This window comes from Dendrobium catenatum, unplaced genomic scaffold (assembly GCF_001605985.2).
Source record: "Dendrobium catenatum unplaced genomic scaffold, ASM160598v2 fragScaff_scaffold_1090, whole genome shotgun sequence".
Taxonomy (NCBI): domain Eukaryota; kingdom Viridiplantae; phylum Streptophyta; class Magnoliopsida; order Asparagales; family Orchidaceae; genus Dendrobium; species Dendrobium catenatum.
In genome coordinates this window covers 1,551,580-1,570,286 of record NW_021319552.1, presented here as the reverse complement: position 1 = coordinate 1,570,286, position 18,707 = coordinate 1,551,580, and the positions used below count along the sequence as shown (strand labels likewise).

The 18,707-nt window shown below is 34.2% G+C and overlaps 2 protein-coding genes across 2 annotated transcripts; both read right to left on the bottom strand.

Moving 5' to 3' along the window:
* Positions 1–2,386: 2,386 nt before the first annotated feature.
* LOC110111231 (ascorbate-specific transmembrane electron transporter 2-like) lies at positions 2,387–6,191 on the bottom strand. The gene is made up of 4 exons (XM_020843001.1): positions 6,024–6,191; positions 4,064–4,112; positions 3,742–3,944; positions 2,387–2,638 (listed from the first exon to the last, which is right to left on the bottom strand). The coding sequence occupies exons 1-4, from the start codon at positions 6,189–6,191 to the stop codon at positions 2,387–2,389; spliced, it is 672 nt and encodes a 223-aa protein (XP_020698660.1).
* A 5,578-nt stretch (positions 6,192–11,769) lies between these two features.
* LOC110111246 (probable ascorbate-specific transmembrane electron transporter 1) lies at positions 11,770–17,736 on the bottom strand. Its single transcript, XM_020843021.2, has 4 exons — positions 17,593–17,736; positions 13,928–13,976; positions 12,923–13,122; positions 11,770–12,024 (listed from the first exon to the last, which is right to left on the bottom strand). The coding sequence occupies exons 1-4, from the start codon at positions 17,734–17,736 to the stop codon at positions 11,770–11,772; spliced, it is 648 nt and encodes a 215-aa protein (XP_020698680.1).
* Between the last annotated feature and the right edge of the window lie 971 nt (positions 17,737–18,707).

Sequence of the window (18,707 nt, the reverse complement as noted above, 5' to 3'; positions counted from 1 at the left end):
CAACAGTGCTGCAGCTGTGTGCACTTGTTTAAGATAAGAAGAGTTTGATGTGCTTAATTTACTCTTCATTTATTAGAAGGTTATCCTATATATAGTAGCATAACTAAGGAGTATTTAGCTGGTAATTAAGTGTGATTAGTTTCATTTCATGACTAATTATTTCATTAATATCATTGTTACAAACCACATAAAATTAGCATATTCTAAATGCTACTTACTTTGGGAATGAGATTCACAAATATGTTAATATTCAAAGAAACAAATTGGCTGACTTAAAATATTTCGATCAAAATTAACTCCTGATTATTCGTTGAATTACATTTTTTATTTTTTATTTTGATAAAACTCACACATGGGGCCTATGCGTTAAAATAAAAAAGAATTGTAAGTCTTTAATAAATCATAAGCTCTCTAAAAATATAATATTTAAAACAAAACATATGAGTCATTGATTCAATCTATTACAAGAAACAATCTAAAAGAAAGGAATGCAATAAAACAACCAAATCCACTAAGAAAGCCGCCCAAGAGAGGGACACATCTGAAATCTTGCAAAAATAAGAAGTTTTAGGGTGATCCGTTAATTTGCGGCAGCTGCAATTATAGTTTTTTGCAAATATGGTTATAAAGTTGTTATAGAAAATAACTTTTTAAAGTTGTTGTAAAAAGCATACTTCTAACATAAAAATCTCTTGATCGAAATCAACAAAAATATATTAGTCAAAAAATAATTATGATTGTGATCTGAAAAACTAAGCAGAAAGAATGTTGTCCCAAATGAAGCCTTCATATCATAGGTTGTGTGAAAATTTGTATGAGTTTAATGTTTGGTGATTTAATTCTCTTAGTTTATTTGGTTGAGCGGATCTTTACACTACAGGAAAATCACCCATTTCCGGCGGCTTTTTCCGACGGAATTTGAGCATTTTCCGGCGGTACACTTTTGGGGTGATATGGTGCATTTTTGAGTTCCTCTGGCATTATTGTTTCTATGATATTTTGCGGCTTTCTTGTATTTTGTTAGCTTTTTTCTTTTATTGGTTGGCTGCCTTCAAAACTTTGTATTCTTGTTTGGTTATCTCTTGGGCCATTGTACTTTCCCTTTTTTTGAATGGAATAAAAAGAGATGTTGGTCTTTTTTTTTTAAATAAAAATGCCTCCAATGAAAAATTCCCCCAACCAAAACCATCAAACAAATAGGCATCCAAATGCACAGATAACCCAAACCACCAGACTACCACAACCAAAAAACAAGGAACTAATCAAGAAAAGGGTCAACAATAGTAGAGAATGACAAAATAATCAGCTTACTTTCGTTTTATGTTTTCTCCTACGATGTTTGCCGCCCTCAATGAAAAAGTCTTTTGAAACTATCCGATCCACCTTCATCTATAAAGTTTTTTTTTTTATTATTTATGTTTGCTAAATTTAGGGTTTTGATTTTTCTAAGAAGTTGATGGATGGATCTGTATTTTATTAATATGTATTAAATGCATGTTTCTAACTCAACTTTTCAAATTATCTATTAATTATATCTTTTATTTTGCATAACTATAAATTTTTATTTTTGTCATCATATCATTTATTTCATAGGTACACGTTAGATCTATTATATTTATTTGGAACAATAGAATTTTTAGGCACCCAAGGTAGAGAGATTATTCTGTGCGGACACCGAACGGGAGAACCGTCCGGTACCGTTTGGTTCCAAGCACGGTACCGAGCGTACTGATGCTCGATATCACGCTCGGTACCGAGCGCGGTACACTTTTGGGGTGATATGGTGCATTTTTATTGGTCATTGGACGACGTCCTGACTCCATACGTAATAATTTGCCCCCAACCAAGGTATAATATCTGCTGCCCATCCCTCCTATTTATCTTATTATGGTAGTGGAGAAAATATGATTAAGGAGATGTAAAGAAGGCAAGTCTTAGCATTAACTCAAGGTACGTATAAATAATTAAATATATGCATGGATGTGATTCAAGCCGAGATGGAAACAAAGCGCGAACAATAAATGGAGCATGAAACAACATGCAGATGTGCCGCACAACTATGTAAAAAAAAAATAGGATCCTAACAAATAGGATATATATTTCTCATAAGAAAAATAGGATCCCAACAAATACATCAATATCTCAGTTCTCATTCTCACAACTGATGTTAAAAAAATCACAAAAATCTTATTGCTTATCAAAATAATCTCTCACTCATGCAATGACACAAATCTAACAAACCAGTTTTGTTTTATTATTATCAACAACTATATGTAATTATTCCTTCCCATGCATTCAAAGTGTAAACAAACCAACATAAATCACTAATAAAACCATAAAAAAGAGTCCCCACTTAAATGATTGGTCAGCTCTTTATCTTTATTCTTTATGAAAGTATAACCGATAGAACCACAGATATGCCAAAGAGGACAATGGCTATTCCTGTGAAGTTAAGCAGAAGAGCCTCTCTTCCCTTCATAAGTTCCAAGAACCTGAATCTCTGGATTAAACCAGTTCCTGAGGTGAAAATAGCGAGCATGAAGATTGTAAGTCCTAAGAAAGCATGCCATGGCTTCATATCTGTCCTCATGTTCTTCTTCGCTCCAGGAAACAGGAAGAAAGTGAAACCAAGGAAGAACTGTTAAGAAACATTCCAGTTAGTTTGCATTCCTTGTAGCAGCTAATCCGTTTTAAACTTTCCTTTAGTGCTGCTAATAAGTGCTTAACGGTCCTTAATCAATCATAACTAAACATAACAGTGATTAAAATTTATGGGTTTAGTGCTACTAATAAGTGCTTAACGGTCCTTAATCAATCATATATAAACATAACAGAAATTAAAATTTATGGGTTGCTTAGTTATGTTTATCATTATGTTCGAGATTAACTAACTGTTTTCATCTGTGATTAGTTGATTAAGATTAATTAAGAACATTTTGACTACTTAATTAATGAACCGGTTATTTTTCTGCTGGTTCTTTCTTGAATTGGAGACTCCTAGCATGGGGTGGAACCAGGAAGTGCAATTGCTCACCCTGATTTTTTTTCCTTAAAAAAGTAAATATTTTAATTATTTTGTCCAACTTCAATAAATGCAACTATTTAAATTTTAAGAAAAAAATTCTCTTTTTATTTCATACGTGACATTATACTTTTCAAAATCATATTTTGCTCACCCACAAAATAGAGGCTCGTTTTGGCGTTATCATAGCTTGTTACAGGAAGAAGTGAAAAGTCAGTTTTTTTATTCTTAATAAATTATTAAAGAATTTTAAAAAAAAAGAAGAAGAAGATTTATATCATATTTTTGTAAGTTATAAATTCAAAAGAAAAAAAAACATCTTTATATAATTTTAATTAGAATGAGCATTAACATTTTGCTTTGAGATTAATATTATACATATATAATAATTAAATTTTATTATATTTATTTTACAATAAATTTAATAATTTTCAAGTACATATTAATAAAAATAATATCAAAATTTTTAGGGCCAGCTTTTTTTCCCAAAAAATCAAAATTATGATTTTGTTTGGGACAACTTTCTTATTATTTATTTTTCAGACTGTAATTATTATTTCTATTTAATCACTATTTTTTCATTATTTATAAAAAAAAACCAAAAATTTGTTTTTATAGCAATTAAAAAAGAATATTTTCTCAATAATAATTTTATTAAATAGTAAAAAAGCTCTATGATTAATAATATATTGTACCATTTATAATGGAAATATCAATACCTGGATAACATATAGCCCAATCACGCCAAGTCCAGTCCATGAGTGCAAACTATGAACATTTGGCGCCCACTGACTTTCCTTGTACAACCTAAAGATAGCAATAAGGCCGAGAGCACCCAAAAAAATACCCAACAAGTTGAGCAACATGTGGACTATCTTCCTCGCCTTTCTTGTTCCAGGAACAATCTTAAATGCCATGATAGCTATCCAAACAAAATAAATAAAAATAAAAAATTGCAATTAAAACAATTATTTTATTAAATAAAACTACACTTTATTTATGTAATAAAATTTTTTAATTAATTTCCGAAAAAAATCTTACCTTGCCCAGTGGATATGATAGGGCCGAACAACATAAAGAGAAAATGTGCCTGCCAAGTTTTGAGTGTTAGTTTAGGCATGAGAATTAAATATAAGTGCTCTTCTATTAGAATTCATCAATTTTTCTTATATCTTTTAAAGTTTTTAATATTATTTATATTAGGGCAAGTATCATCTATGTGTAACCTCTTAAATAAATAAAAAAAAAAACTCATAAACATCGATACGTCTTTTGATGTGTTAGGTTGGTGAAATTATTCTACGCGGACACCAGACGGCATTCGGAGACAAACTAGAAGGCGCCACTTCACTTTTTTTTTTTCGGTACTGATGCTCGTTACTGCTGTGTACTTGGTGATGTGGCGTGTTTAATTGGTCTCCGAACCGTCCAGTGTCCACACAGAATAATTTATCGCTAGGTTAGGATTTCATTAGAAACTCTACAGTTTAATTTGCTCGTGTAGGAGCACTCTTAGGATGTGTGACTTATTAAGAAGTTATGCAAATTGGCTAAAACTGTGTGACCATTAGACTAAAGCGAGTAATATCTCGATAGTAGAGAGTTTGAGAAATTTCAATCTCAATTTTAATTAACATCAAATAGTGAAAATTTATATTAATATAGAATTAGAAAGTAGTTAGCACTTAAGCTTAACTTTAATTTTGGTTATGAGTCTTATGAAAAAGTTTGGAGATAGAATATGAATGTAAAGATCTTTAATATATTTAATTTGACAATTTTTTTTTTTAATTATATGTTGACTTCAAAAAATCTTATAATATCTAGTGAAATATTATAACAAGATCTCTATTCACAAATCTATTTTTTTTATTATTGTTTTAAATAGAGATTTAGAAAGAAATGTTCCATAATCAATAGAAGGTAAAGAGAGTAAAGAGGTAGGTGAGGGGATGCAAATTGGGGGAAATTATTCTGTGCGGTGAATTATGGCGTGTCCTGATTCGTCTTCAGATGACGTCCGATGACCGCTCATAATAATTTCTCGCAAATTGTATAGAGAAGAGAAGAGTTTTTCTAAGCGTTTGCAAGATGGAGGTCTTCTACTCCTTTCAAGAAGTTGCTCCGAGTTTTGGATTCATCAAAATGAGAACATTTTGACAATATTAGAGAGAAGGTTTAGACTCCCATTACACAGAAGGAAAGAAATTAACAGTAATAATAACAAAATGTATAGTAAACTTACCTCAAAAGAAAGAAGCAATAATAGTAACAAAAATCAACCATAATGACCATCAAATAATTAATCACATTATATATCGATTTAGATCAATACCAAACATTTTAATAATCAATCAAAATATATATTGCACTCATTTTAAAATAATATTATAATCCTTTTTTAATGAAAAAAATAACTCAACTTTCTAACTCCGGTCTCCTGCCGACCACGGTCTTTCAGGCCAAACAAACCTGTATATGTAACTTTTACCATGTAATGCAATCTATATGATGTATATTTGCTACATCAATCCAAGGCCTTCTCCTAAGGAAGGGCCTCATTTGTAACCGACTACAAATACTAGTGGATTCATTCAAACTGGGCTAGGCCCCGTGGTTTTTCCCCCTTTTTTCAGGGGTTTTCCACGTAAAAACTTTGGTGTCTCTTATGAACGCTACACCCTCTCACTTATCTGATTGTGTGCTGGATCTTCGTACAACGCTAAGACGTTAAACTATATATTTCTCTACCGCCGCGAATATTCCAGGACGCAACAATTTTTAAAAAAAATTATTTTAATAAGTAGTAAAAAACATATCCCAAATGAAGTCAAAGTCTTTTAAAGATCTTGTAAAAGAGTTAAAGAGATAGATAATCAAATTAATTTATATCATACAAATTTAGGAATACTTCAATGATTTTGAAGTTCATTTTACTCAAAATTTGGTCACAAAATATTCAGAAATATATAAAAATAATTGCATGAAATTAAGTGCGTACATTGAATAGCCGCACGCGTTTGTTTTCAGCTTTAAGCGAAAAGCCACCTTCGAAGTGTAAGACCGAAACAAGCATGAGAGTTATCGCTGTAACAGCGAAGATCTCCGCCATCACAATTGCCGGTGTTGCAGACATACGATATCTCCCTCCGTTCTTGCTTCTCGCCATGGCTTCGCCTTAGGGAGCACCTCAAAGCGAGAAACTAAGAGAGAGAGAGAAAGAGAAGATATAGGAAACTAATGCCGGCTTGATTTTTTTATGCACTGTAACTGCTTATATTTATACGTGAGACAGAGAGAGTTTTACTTTCGAAGGAAAATTTGATATGATTGAATTTTAAAATATTTAAATTTATTTTATTGAAATTAATACAGTATAGTAAGAGCTGATTATCCATATTTTATATTTATTTCAAAATAAATTTAAGAATTCTTAAATATATGCTGACCTGATTTCTCCTACCTCGCTCCAAATGTTGCTGCTTCAGATTTGAAGAAATTCCAGACAATAAAAATTTATTTTACTCAATAAACTCAGATTAAATATTTGCTTACAACATAATTAATAGATAAATATTTTTACATATTCATGGAATTAATTTCTTTTTTTTTTCCCCTTTTTGAATGATTGGAAGGGCTGATGAATTCGTTGACGACGAGTTAATTGTTGTTGCGAGGTTGCAGCTTGTGCGCAGCGATATTTCCAAAGGAGAAGACGGAGTTATTTTGAATCAATAAATTAAGATATATATTATACAGGCCGATCTCATGGCCTTCCAGCTGGTCGTCCTCTGTTTTACAACTAGGAAAACTTGTAAAACTTTTTGTTTTATATGGTGATTTACTATGGATTATTAATGTGTCAAAGGTAAGAAAAATTATTACGTGAAATCTGGAGATCAATTCAAATGCATCATGACATCCAATAAATTGTATATTGGGTGACTTGGCGCGTCCAAATTAGCCTCCAAACTCGTCCGAACTCCGCACGTAATAATCTCTTCAAATATACACAGCTTATCCCGTTCATCTTGATATATTAAGAGGTCTTGAGTTCGAGTCTTAAATATATGATATGTATGTGAGTTTGTATTAATTGGACTAAATGTTATGATCTTTAGATAGATACTATGGAAGGTCAGTATGAACTTCATCAATGTGGAGTGATTTTGATGTAGTTTCTCCTCGAAGATTTAATGTTAATTTTAATTAAAAGACTTTTAATGTTGAGAGATGAAATATGAAGAGAACAATATTTCAAATTACCTAATTAAAGTATTCATTGGCTAAGTATAGACATTAATATACATGTCTTTTTATATTTTTATGTGACCATTGATATTCTTTTTTTTTTATTATTTTTTTTTCATGATATACAAGCCTGTAAATTATATAAAAAATTAAGCTATGATCATATATATCATTTGAATATACAATTGAAATTATTCTTTTATCAAATTGTAATTGTAATTGTAATTGGGTAATATAAAAAAATAAGTGAGACTATGGATGTAGAGGACTACGGTTTTATTTCAGGAAACTTTGTTATTACTTTCTAAAATAGCTTTTTTAGTACATTTTGATCATAAGTTCATAACCCATGTCAATCTCGACCCAATGCTATTAACCCTTTTTGTCCTTGAGTCCAATCGCACACTAGTAAATACACAACCACTATTCCCGTCCTGATCTAAACTAAAATAATGAAAGAAATTTTCAACTATCCAAACAAATAAAGTAAAAAATTCATAAATTTATTCTAAGAATTATAAAAAAAACCTAAAAAAGATCAAAATATAATATATTCAATTTAAAATACTTTTATAATTTTTAAATATCCTAAATTCTTGCAATCAAACAGGCTCTTAAAAAAACAAACTGAATTGAATACAATATTGATACGTCATTATAAAACTATCTTAATCGGGCACGAATCTCAAGGCAAAAATAAGTTGAAAACTTCAAAAATTAATTTTGGGAGCACCCAAACTCCGATTTCAGAGAACTTACAGTCAAACTGAGCGTCTCGGAAATACGAACCCAACGACACCAAGATCAACCCAATCCGAACCCAAATGAGTCTGAATCAAGGGTTCAAAGCGCTGTTGGAAGGTTCAACCGCAATTTGAGTTACCAAACGGTCTCCGATTTTGACGAGCCCAAGTGAAGCCGGAGTTCTCCTCTGCCATCTAAAGACGTCGGATTTCTACCCGACGTCGGACCTTCACTCTTCACCAAGTTTCTACCCGACGCCGGACTTCTACCGGTTATCGGACTTCATTGGACGTCTATGCGAAGATGCATTTGTTTCTATTGCTGGACTTCTGCCTGACGCTGTCATACTGATCTTCGTCGTCAGACTACAGTCCTTTCGACCTCCGTCGCCAGCCGACTACGGTCCTCCTGACTTACGTCGCCCGCCGACTACAGTCTTTCCGACATCCGCCGCCCGTTGAATACGGTCCTCCTGACTTATGTCGCCCGCCGAATACAAACTTTCCGACCTCCGTCGCCCGCCGACTACAGTCCTCCGTCGCCAGCTGACTACGGTCCTCCTGACCTACGTCGCCCGCCGACTGCAGTCCTTCTAACAAAGCGAACATGTCAATAGTGATTCTTTGTATTTACATCATGTAATGTACTCCATAAGATGTACATCAAGCTAAGGCCTTCTCCTAGGGAAGGGCCTCATTTGTAATCGACTGCAATACTAGTGGATTCATTCAAACTAGGCTAGGCCCCGTGGTTTTTCCCCCTTTTACAGGGGTTTTCCACGTAAAAATCTTGGTGTCTCATAAATGCTAGACCCTCTCTCCTTATCTGATTGCGTGCCGAATTTTCGTACAATGCTAAGACGTTAAATATGATATTTCTCTACCGCCGCGAATACTCCTGGACGCAACAAATATTATTTCTAATAAAAAAAGCCAGCTTTTTTATTACTAAATGCATGTAGGCTGCATTTTTTATTACTTTTTTTATTGTGTTCTAAGGCATCGTTTGTAACTTTTTACTATTTTCTAAAGCAATTTTTCAGTATAAAAAATTTGAGTTCAACAAAATTTTATATATATTAGTTTTGGAAAGCAGTAATAAAGCTATTCCAAACAAAATCTAAAATAACTTTTTTAGTATAACATTTTTAATTCAATTTTTTTTTTATAAAAAAATTATTTTAAAAAATAGTAAAAAAAACTATATATCTTAAACGAGCCTTAGTATGACTTATGACATTGAGAAGTAAGCTAAGTCAAAATTGACATTTGTCTTAATATGATTAATTGCTGAAATTATATAGTCTTACGCAAATTGCTTAAATTAGAGAGACCATTTTCCTCCACTCTGGAATCACCACGCATGAATGTCTAGCTTTATATTATAATGAATCAATAATTAACTGTACACAACGAAATTTTCAAATTAAAAAAAAAAAAAAAAACTGTGTAGAATTTGCTTATAAATTGGTACACTCAGCTGCTCATCTTTCAATAAATAACTTGAATAGTTAATCCGGCTCAAAATAATTGGGTTCAGATTGACCAATTTAATAAACGGATCAGATTGTTGGATTTTCTAATCCATTTATTAATCGAGTCGGATTCGGGTTGATCTGCGAACCCATTCTTTGACTAAGAAAGATAGTTTAATATTATTTTTCCTTGAACTTTCTTATTTGTAAGTATAATCTTCTTATTTTTTTAATAAAAAATTATAAATGTTATCGTTTATAAGTTATTAAAAAATATTAAATCAAAGTGTGTTATTGCATTAGATTCGGATCATTTAGATTGTTATCGTTTATAAGTTATTAAAAAAAATTAAATCAAAGTGTGTTATTGCATTAGATTCGGATCATTTAGATTGCTAGCGGGTCGGATTCGGGTTGATTTGATTTGGGTCGGGTAAATTTTAATACCCGGCCCTAATGTAAATGAATAGAGTCAAATTCAAGTCAACATTTTTTTGAGTTTGAGATTGATTAATTGAGTTTATGCTTGAGGTTAAGCTTAATTTTATGAGTTCTAGATAGCTCAAACCCCATCATCATATGACACAATCAAATCTTGACTCGTTTAGGGAAATGAGTTGGAAACTCGGACCCGAGCCGATTCGGGTCTGGCTTAACTAGGATTCATCCGCTAACCCATTTTACTTTAAAAAGAATTACTTCAAAATAAAGGGAAGCAAACTCACAACAACAAATTACAATAAACAAACTCACAAAAACCAGCTAAATAGAAAACATAGTAATGATAATAGTGTAGCATTTAACATTTCAACAATAATTAATAGTAAACAAACCCAACAAGGCAACATATAGGCAACCCAGCTAAGTGCAACATTTCAAGTTTGAATCAATAGAAATCACCTTGGCACTAACCTAGGACAAAGTGAAAAAATTGTCTCTCAACAGCAAAATTGTAGAAACGACGAGAAACTGCGCAGGAGGTGGAGGCCAAGGCAAGAACAAAGAGGAAGCCAGAAATAGACGAGCAAATGAGGTCGAGAAAAGAAAGGCAACACGATGTCAACATAAGTCACATAACAAACCAACGAACGAACGCAGAACTCATAAGAGAATGAGAATGAAAGAGCTGATTAGCTAAAGATGTGAACTGGTAAATAACCTTAAAATGTGAAAACAAAGAACGCATTAATGCATAGTCGCTTGAACTGCGTGGCTTCACGGGTCATTTTAGGATTTTCGGGTCAACCGGAACCCGACCTGATTTTCAAAACGTAATGGTTTCTTGAACCCAAACCCGACTAGTATGATAAACGGGTTGACCCGCACCCAAATTTTTTTGAGTCGGATCAAATCTTGACACCCCTAGTTGTGACAATTGAAGATGCAAAACTACATCGCTGATTACATTTAACTGCTCATGGGTGATCTTTTTAACATTCTGAGTCTAGTTAAGTAATTTTATTTTATTTTTATATGTTCTATTATTTTAAGCATTGAATAATTTTTGCAGCACCTCAAATTTACATTTTTTTTTAACCATTTTGAGTTATATTTTGATATTTTGACGTTATATAATGGTCTTTTATAGCTAATAAAAATGGGCTAAGACCCTCTATTAATTTTTCATAATATATAAGAGTTATGTTTCCATAAAAATAATATATTAACAATTGGGTTCTTATAAATGAATTGCATGTAATAGACAGTCACATAAGAAATTATTAAGATTTTTCTGTCTTTCTCTCTCTCTCTCATGCCTATCTAATCATAATTTTTTAGCACTCCATTATTGAGGCAACAAAATATTTTTTTATTCTTTAAAGCTTAAATGAATATATCAACATGTAACTCACTTGATATATTCATTGGGAGCTTTGGCTATCAATAAAGATGTATTGAATTCAAAACTTAAAGAAATTATTCTGTGCGGACACGGGACTGCCCGGAAGCAAATCAGAACGCATCACGTGACCCGGTACACAGTGGTAAATAGCCATGGTACAAAACAAATGGGATATGGCGCGTTCTGATTCGTCTCTAGAAGGCGTCTGTATCCGCACAGAATAATTCACCAAAACTTAGATATGTGATGTGTATGTGAATTTATCTTAATTGACATAAATGCCCCAAAAAAACAAAGCAAGAACAACCATTATTCATCATACAACTCATGAGAAAAGAAAAAAAAAAAACAACAGAATACTAATTATAATCTCAAAGAATCACAACGCAAATCCCACCTTCAATTCAGTCGTTCACCACAAAATTCCAAAAGCGCTTAAGACATGATTCTGGGAAGGGCCGTGGACAGGCTGACAAACAGGCCGAAGAGGAGAATGATCAGCCCTGCGAAGTTGATGAGCCGAGTCTCAGCGCCTGGCCCTTCGCCCCCTTTCTCCATAAAGCCCGTCTCGGCGGTGCATATCGCCATCAGAAAAATAGCCAAACCTGCGGTGGCGTGTAGCGGAACTAGCATCGTCCTCGTCATAGGCGGCGCTCCCGGAAACCAGAAGCTGAAGAACCCAAATATCCACTGCAACAAAATCATCATTAAAAGTCAAATTAATTATAACACCAACAATAATAACAACAAGTCTTTATCTTACATTTCAAAATACAATAACACCTATGATGCACCGACACTTCTCCTCAAAGAGACGTGCAGTGTCCGAGACCGTATCCGACAAGACACTCGTCCGACACTCTTTCGACACGTGTCGGACACGCTGAAAATGTGTCCGATTAAAAAATATTTTTAACATTATACATATTTAATTTTTATACACTATTTTTTAAATATAAAAACTATAATATCGTGTTCAACCCGTGTCCGTGTCCTATATTTTCAATAACTGACGTGTCTCATGTCCGTGTCGTGTCGTATCCGTGTCGCTGTGTCCGTGTCCGTGCATCATAGAATAACACTCATATCAAACATTAATTCATCTCTAACAAAACTCCATTTCTAACACCATAAAAAAAATATTCTACATATATTCTTCCTCATCTCTATTTCTAACATTCATTTTTCTACACAAAAAAATATGTTTTTTGTAAATAGTACTACGTCAATATTAACGTCACATTATTCACAACCGAGATAAAAGGCAAAAATACGTTTTCTTTTGTCATTCGTGTGGACGCTCGTGGAAGCTGTAAAAATTGAATGTCATTCGGTTCTAGAGATCCTAAGAGTTGAATTCTCATATAAATTTAATTAAAAAGTCATTTATGTTATTTTTTTTTTATTTTTTTTTTGGGAGAATAATTTATGTTATTTTTTAATTAAATCTTTTTAGATTTATCTCCTAACCGGTTTATGAGAAGGCTAATATTTTATGTGGCCAAATCATCTAAACTACTCTCTCTAAGCAATCATGACAAAAATTAATTATAAATAAAAATATGAATAATTATAATTGAGGAGGAACCTGCAAACCGAACAAGCAAATGGTACAGATGCCAAGCCACGAATGCAGAGTATACATGTTCGGTATTTGGCTCTCGTTGTGGAATTTGAAAGCTGCGTAGATTCCGAGTACTCCGAGGACCAGAGCCAGCAAATGCAGCAACATGTGTATGCTCTTTTGCACTGTTTTCCGGCTCGGTACAGTATTGTAAGCCATTATTGCTACTCAAAAACACCATAAAAAATCAAATTTATATGTTATTCGGACATGTCCAATCGAAAATCTCATTTTTCACTTCAAAATGTCGTGAAACTAAAAAACTCCGGTGATTCATCTCCAATCGAACTCCATTTTGCCCCCTTTTGCAAAGGTAACGGTCGTTGTATTTTTTTGCGCGTTTCTTCGACAAGTTCGGTAAAGACAGAGAAATAACGGAGATGAATATAGTTCAACACCAATATTGGCGTCTCACTGTTCACCCGCAACCAAATAGCGAAAATTTTACCATTCGGCTGGAGCTCGCGAGCGACGATATTCAAGCGTTTGGAGTTCGGTTGGAGATGCCCTTAGCTATCAAAATCATTAAACTTTGAAAAGAATAAGCAGTAAGCTAACTCTAATGCAGGTCAAGATCTAATAAATTGATCATCTTAAGATTTTGGCTTCCTTTATGACGACTTTTTTATTGTTTTTAAAGTAGTTTTGTAGTAAAAAAGTAAAAAATTTGTACTATAAAGTTGTTTTAAGAAGTAGTAAGAAAAACGTTCCAAACTAAGGCTTCGTTTGGGACGGCTTTTTTACTGCTTTCTAAAATTGAGTTTTAGTACAAAATTTTTTATTTTTGTACTAAAACTCCATTTTAGAAAACAATAAAAAAGCCGTACCAAACAAAGCCTAAACATTTGAAATAGCTTTCTTACTGTTATTTTCTATAGTAAAAATTTAATTTAGAAAGCTGCCAAATATCTATTAAAAAAAAAAAAAAAAAAAAAAAAAAAAAAAAAAAAAAAAAACTTAAGTTATTACCTTCACCTATAACGAGAATGAAGCCCAAAGTCATCACTAAGGGGTGCACCTGCAACAAGAAGAACCTCCGGATAAGGATTCTGGTGCTGAACTTATAAATACTAAATTGTTTAGTATAAAATAAATTATTGTTGTAGTCAAAAATAGATAATGAAATGAATTTTTTTAATTTAATTTGTTAAAAAATAATGCCCAATTATTTTATTTACAATCCACTATTTAGAGCAAAGGTAACATCATAGCCGTATTAATCTATTAATTTTTTTTATTATGATCTGAATTTATGATCTAAATATATAATGTTTGGTGGTTCACTTTTAAATTTTTGAAAGTAAAATTTTAAATGAAAAATCTTATGTTAAACAATAAATATTTATTTTATTAAAACGAACAAAATATCATCTAAATGAATATTTTTTAGGCTAAATTGTACAAACAAAAAAATCATTATCATATATTTAACATTAATTTCAATTAAGAGAATATTATCGGATCTGAAATAATTCTAAAAAAATTTCCCAAGTCCAAACAGTAAGCTACAAGTCATTAGAAGTCCGTCGTCAAGTGTAAATAAGATGGCAGAGAAATAGTAACTAATTGTTCCACTAATTCATGCAACGAAAATAACTAGCATAATTACAAAATTGCAATTATAAATATTAATAATTTAACTAATTATATAACCACTATTATTTTTTTAGTAGTTATTTAATTATTATTTAGAATATTAATTATTTAATTATTATTTATATTATTAATTATCTAATTAATTTTTAATTTTAATTTATATTAACTAAATTACTTGTTGTGTCCTGGAGTATCCGCGGCGGTAGATAAATATATAGTTTAACATCTTAGCATTATACAGAGATCCAGCACACAATCAGATAAGAGAGAGGGTTTAGCGTTCATAAGAGACCAGAATTTTTACGTTGAAATCCCTGAAAAGGGGGAAAAATCATGGGGTCTGACCCAGTTTGAATGAATCCATTAATATTTGCAATCAATTACAAATGAGGCCCTTCCTTAGGAGAAGGTCTTGGCTTGATGATACAAATATACATCATATAGAGCGCATTACATGGTGGGAGTTACAATAATAGACATAGATATGTTTGTTTGGTTGCAATAGCCATAGTTGGCATGAGACAGGGATCTGAAAGATCGTAGTATACAGAAAACCGCGGTCAGAAAGATCGTTGCCTGTTGATGGAGGCCGGAAGGACCATAGTTGGTAGAAGACCATGGGTTCGAAAGACTGTAGTTGGCAGGAGACCGGGGTCTGAAAGACCGTAACCTGGTGATGGAGATGGAATGACCATAGTAGGCGACGGAGGTCGGCAAGAGACCAGGGTCTGAAAGACCGTAGTTGGCAGGATACCGGGGTCTGAAATACCATTGTCTGGTGATGGAGGTCGGAATGACCATTATAGGCGATAGAGGTCAGAAGAACCGTAGTTGGTAGGAGACGAGGGTCTGAAAGACCACAATAGAAGGAAGATATTCCAGGAGAACTCTAGGCATCAAGTGGTGGCTCGACAAAAGTACGGGCCTCAGGTGATGGTCTGATAGAAGTCCGAGCATCAGGTGGTGATCCGGCGGAAGTCCGGGCCTCAAGTGGTGGCCGGTCCATAGGAGCTCAGGGCCTCAGGTGGTGGTCCGACGGAGCTCAAGGCCTCAGGTGGTGGTCCGGGGAGCAACGACGTCAGGTAGTGGTCCGGCGGAGGTGAGGGTGGTGGTCTAGCGGAGCTTAGGGCCTCATGTGGTGGTCCGACAGAGCAACGACATCAGGCGGTGGTCTAGCGTAGGTGAGGGCCTCAAGTGATGGTCTGGCAGAGCTCAGGGCCTCAGGTGGTGGTCCGGTGGAGCAACGACGTCAGGTGGTGGTGCGACGATGGTGAGGACCTCTAGTGGTGGTCCGATAAAAGACCGGTGGTGGTCGAGGAGGAGCTTCTTCCTTCTCTTCATTCTCTTCTTCCTTCCTCTCTTCTTGCTTCAATCCCCCTTTTTCTAGAGAAAGGAGGGGTCTATTTATAGATTTATGGAGTGGCATGACCTATAAATAGGTGAGAGATCAAGAGTAAATGGGGAGTGGTTGGATGGACTGCCGATATTGAATCCCTTGATCGTGGACCGTTCGTCAAACATTTAAAGGTTTTAATGATGTCGGAATTTGGCGATCTTGAGTTCGTTGGATTTGTCTCGTCGAGCCTCTCGATTCGACTAAAAGAACGTAATGTTTGGCCAACCGTTTGGTAATCCAAATTGTGGTTTGAACCTTCCAACAGTGCTTCAGGTCATTGATTTGGTCTCATTTGGGCTCGGATTGAGTCAAAGTTGGTGTTGTTGGGTTTGTATTTCTAATACCTTCATTTTGACTGTATGTTTGCTGAAATCGGAGTTCAGATGGTCCCAATTTTAATTTTGAATGTTTCCAACTTGATTTTGCATCGAGATTCATGCCCGATCAAGATAATTTTTTGATGATGTATTATTACTTAAATTAATTGCATACCGTTTGTTCTTTCTTTTTTCTTCTCTTCTACATTCGTCGATGTTGTTGGACTATGTATGCTTTGCCTGAGGTAGGGTTTTGAACAAGTAGCTAAAGTCTTCTTAACCTCCTTCGATGATGTTTCTTCCCATCGAATCGGAATTCACAAAAGTTTGTGTTCTTCCTATTAGATATGACGTTGCGACGGGAGCTTGCTTGCTGTGAAGGTAACTATTGTTCTACCTTTCACGATTTTCTTCAGCCAAATCCCGTAAATCCATCAAATTGCAAGATTTCGTAGAATTGGAATTTATAGAACAAAGAGGGAACATAGGATTTATTCTGGCATGACATCTACCAGTTGATTAAATCTCGTTAGGCAGGATTTAGACCAACTCCAACCGAGTTACAAACAAGTGTTTGTCGTCCGCTTCAACATCGTGGCATAGCACTCTTCACAAACTTTTTTTTTTTTTTGGTTAAATCATGAAATGGCAAAAGCATAGAAAGGCGAGCAATTCTGCGTAGAGCTTGGCTGATAAAGAATATACATATAATTTTATTTTTTTATTTTTGTGCTAAAAATGGAATTTGATTGGAGATAAATTAGAGAATTTTAAAGAGTTGCTATATTTTGGAGTGAAAATGAATTTTTTGGTTGTAGAATCCCTTAGCATAAATCCTAATAAATGTTGTTGCCAACCCCTTGGTGTTATACTTTGTTTTTTTCATAGGCTGAATCAATTTATTGATGCAATCAAAATAACAAATCAAATCAAATAAGATTGATTGAATGCACACCAAAATGTAGATCTTGTAACTATCCAGTGATTTCTTCTTCTTGTGCCCTCCTTTGGGTGGAATTCGCTTTCGCACCTTGTGCTTCTTATCGGGCAGAACATTCTCTGCTACAAGCTTCTTCTCAATCGTCGTCGGCTTCTTCTCTGCCATCTTATTTTTCGCCTTCGATGCCATTGAAAATCGGATCGAGATAAAAGGCTAAGCAATTAGGGTTTTCAAGGACTAAAAGAAATTTGTGGTTAATTACTCCCTTATATTATGCGTCATGCTCGTTAACCTAACTAACATTTATTCAAAACATCCAAATAATAACTGTGATCTAATTTCATCGAAGTCCCCAAAAAAGAAAAGTTGAGATGAAGTTATTTACATTGAAAATGAGATCGGTGTTCTCGGAGTTGAGGTCAGCGCCACCGCCGTAATGCACCACCCAAACAATAACCAGAATAGCAGCGGTGAGACCGAGGACATGAGCCACAGCGCTGAACTGCGACGCCGACGACAACAACGGCATGACCGGTAGCTTGAGAGAAGAAACAATTGATGAACTCTTCTATAAAATTAATAGTCAATCCTCTCTCTGCGTTTAAAGAAGGGCTAAAAAGAGTGGAATCTCTAATCGCCGCTCCTACGAAGAAGGTTTGGAATAATTTTTGGCAGAGGAGAAGGCTTTGAAACCAAGCAAGGGATCATTTTGAACAACTTTGCATTTGTTAGAAAAGAAGAAGAGATCAACCGCGAGCATTGGTGATGGGATGGTGTGAGTGCTACTCTTTTGTGTCGTCGGTGTAGTTGTTTTGAAGTTTTGACTGTGGAAGTAGACTGTTCAAAATGCGAGCTGTTTACGGCTCGTGATGGATGTTTGTAGTCTTTGGTTGCTCAACTAAGACGCTTCTCACGAGCGTGAATGTGTAAGAACATTCTACTGTGATTTATGGTAGGATAAATTTAATTTTTTTTTTTTTTTGGAGGATTATGTATAGTATAATTTATTACCAGTAGGAGCATGTAAATTTTAAAATTTAAAACGGAACAAATAAGTCAAATAATTTGGCGCATTCTAAAGAATATACAAAATGAGTTGGTGTGCATTCACCCCGCATGCCCCTTAGTCAACATTTGTCCCACTACGTGGATCGGCTACATGAATCCTTTTTCTCCATTGTGTCTTGTTAAAGTCAAATTCTAGTATTTTCAAGATTTTCTAACAAAGTCTTTTAAGGTACCCTCTACCTTTCTTAACATAAGTCAAATATAATACCTCTATTTTGCTAGTCGAGTCATCAGAAGTCCGCCGTTTTATGTGACCAAACCATCAAAGGCGACTCATCCACCTGAGCACTAATCCAACCTTTTCACGTATATGCTCATTTCGTATCATATTTCTAAGGGTAAAGCCACTCATCCACCTGAGCATCCTCTTCTCTGCAACACTTAACTTAGTATTATGCTTCTCTTTTAATGGCCAACATTCAACACCATAAA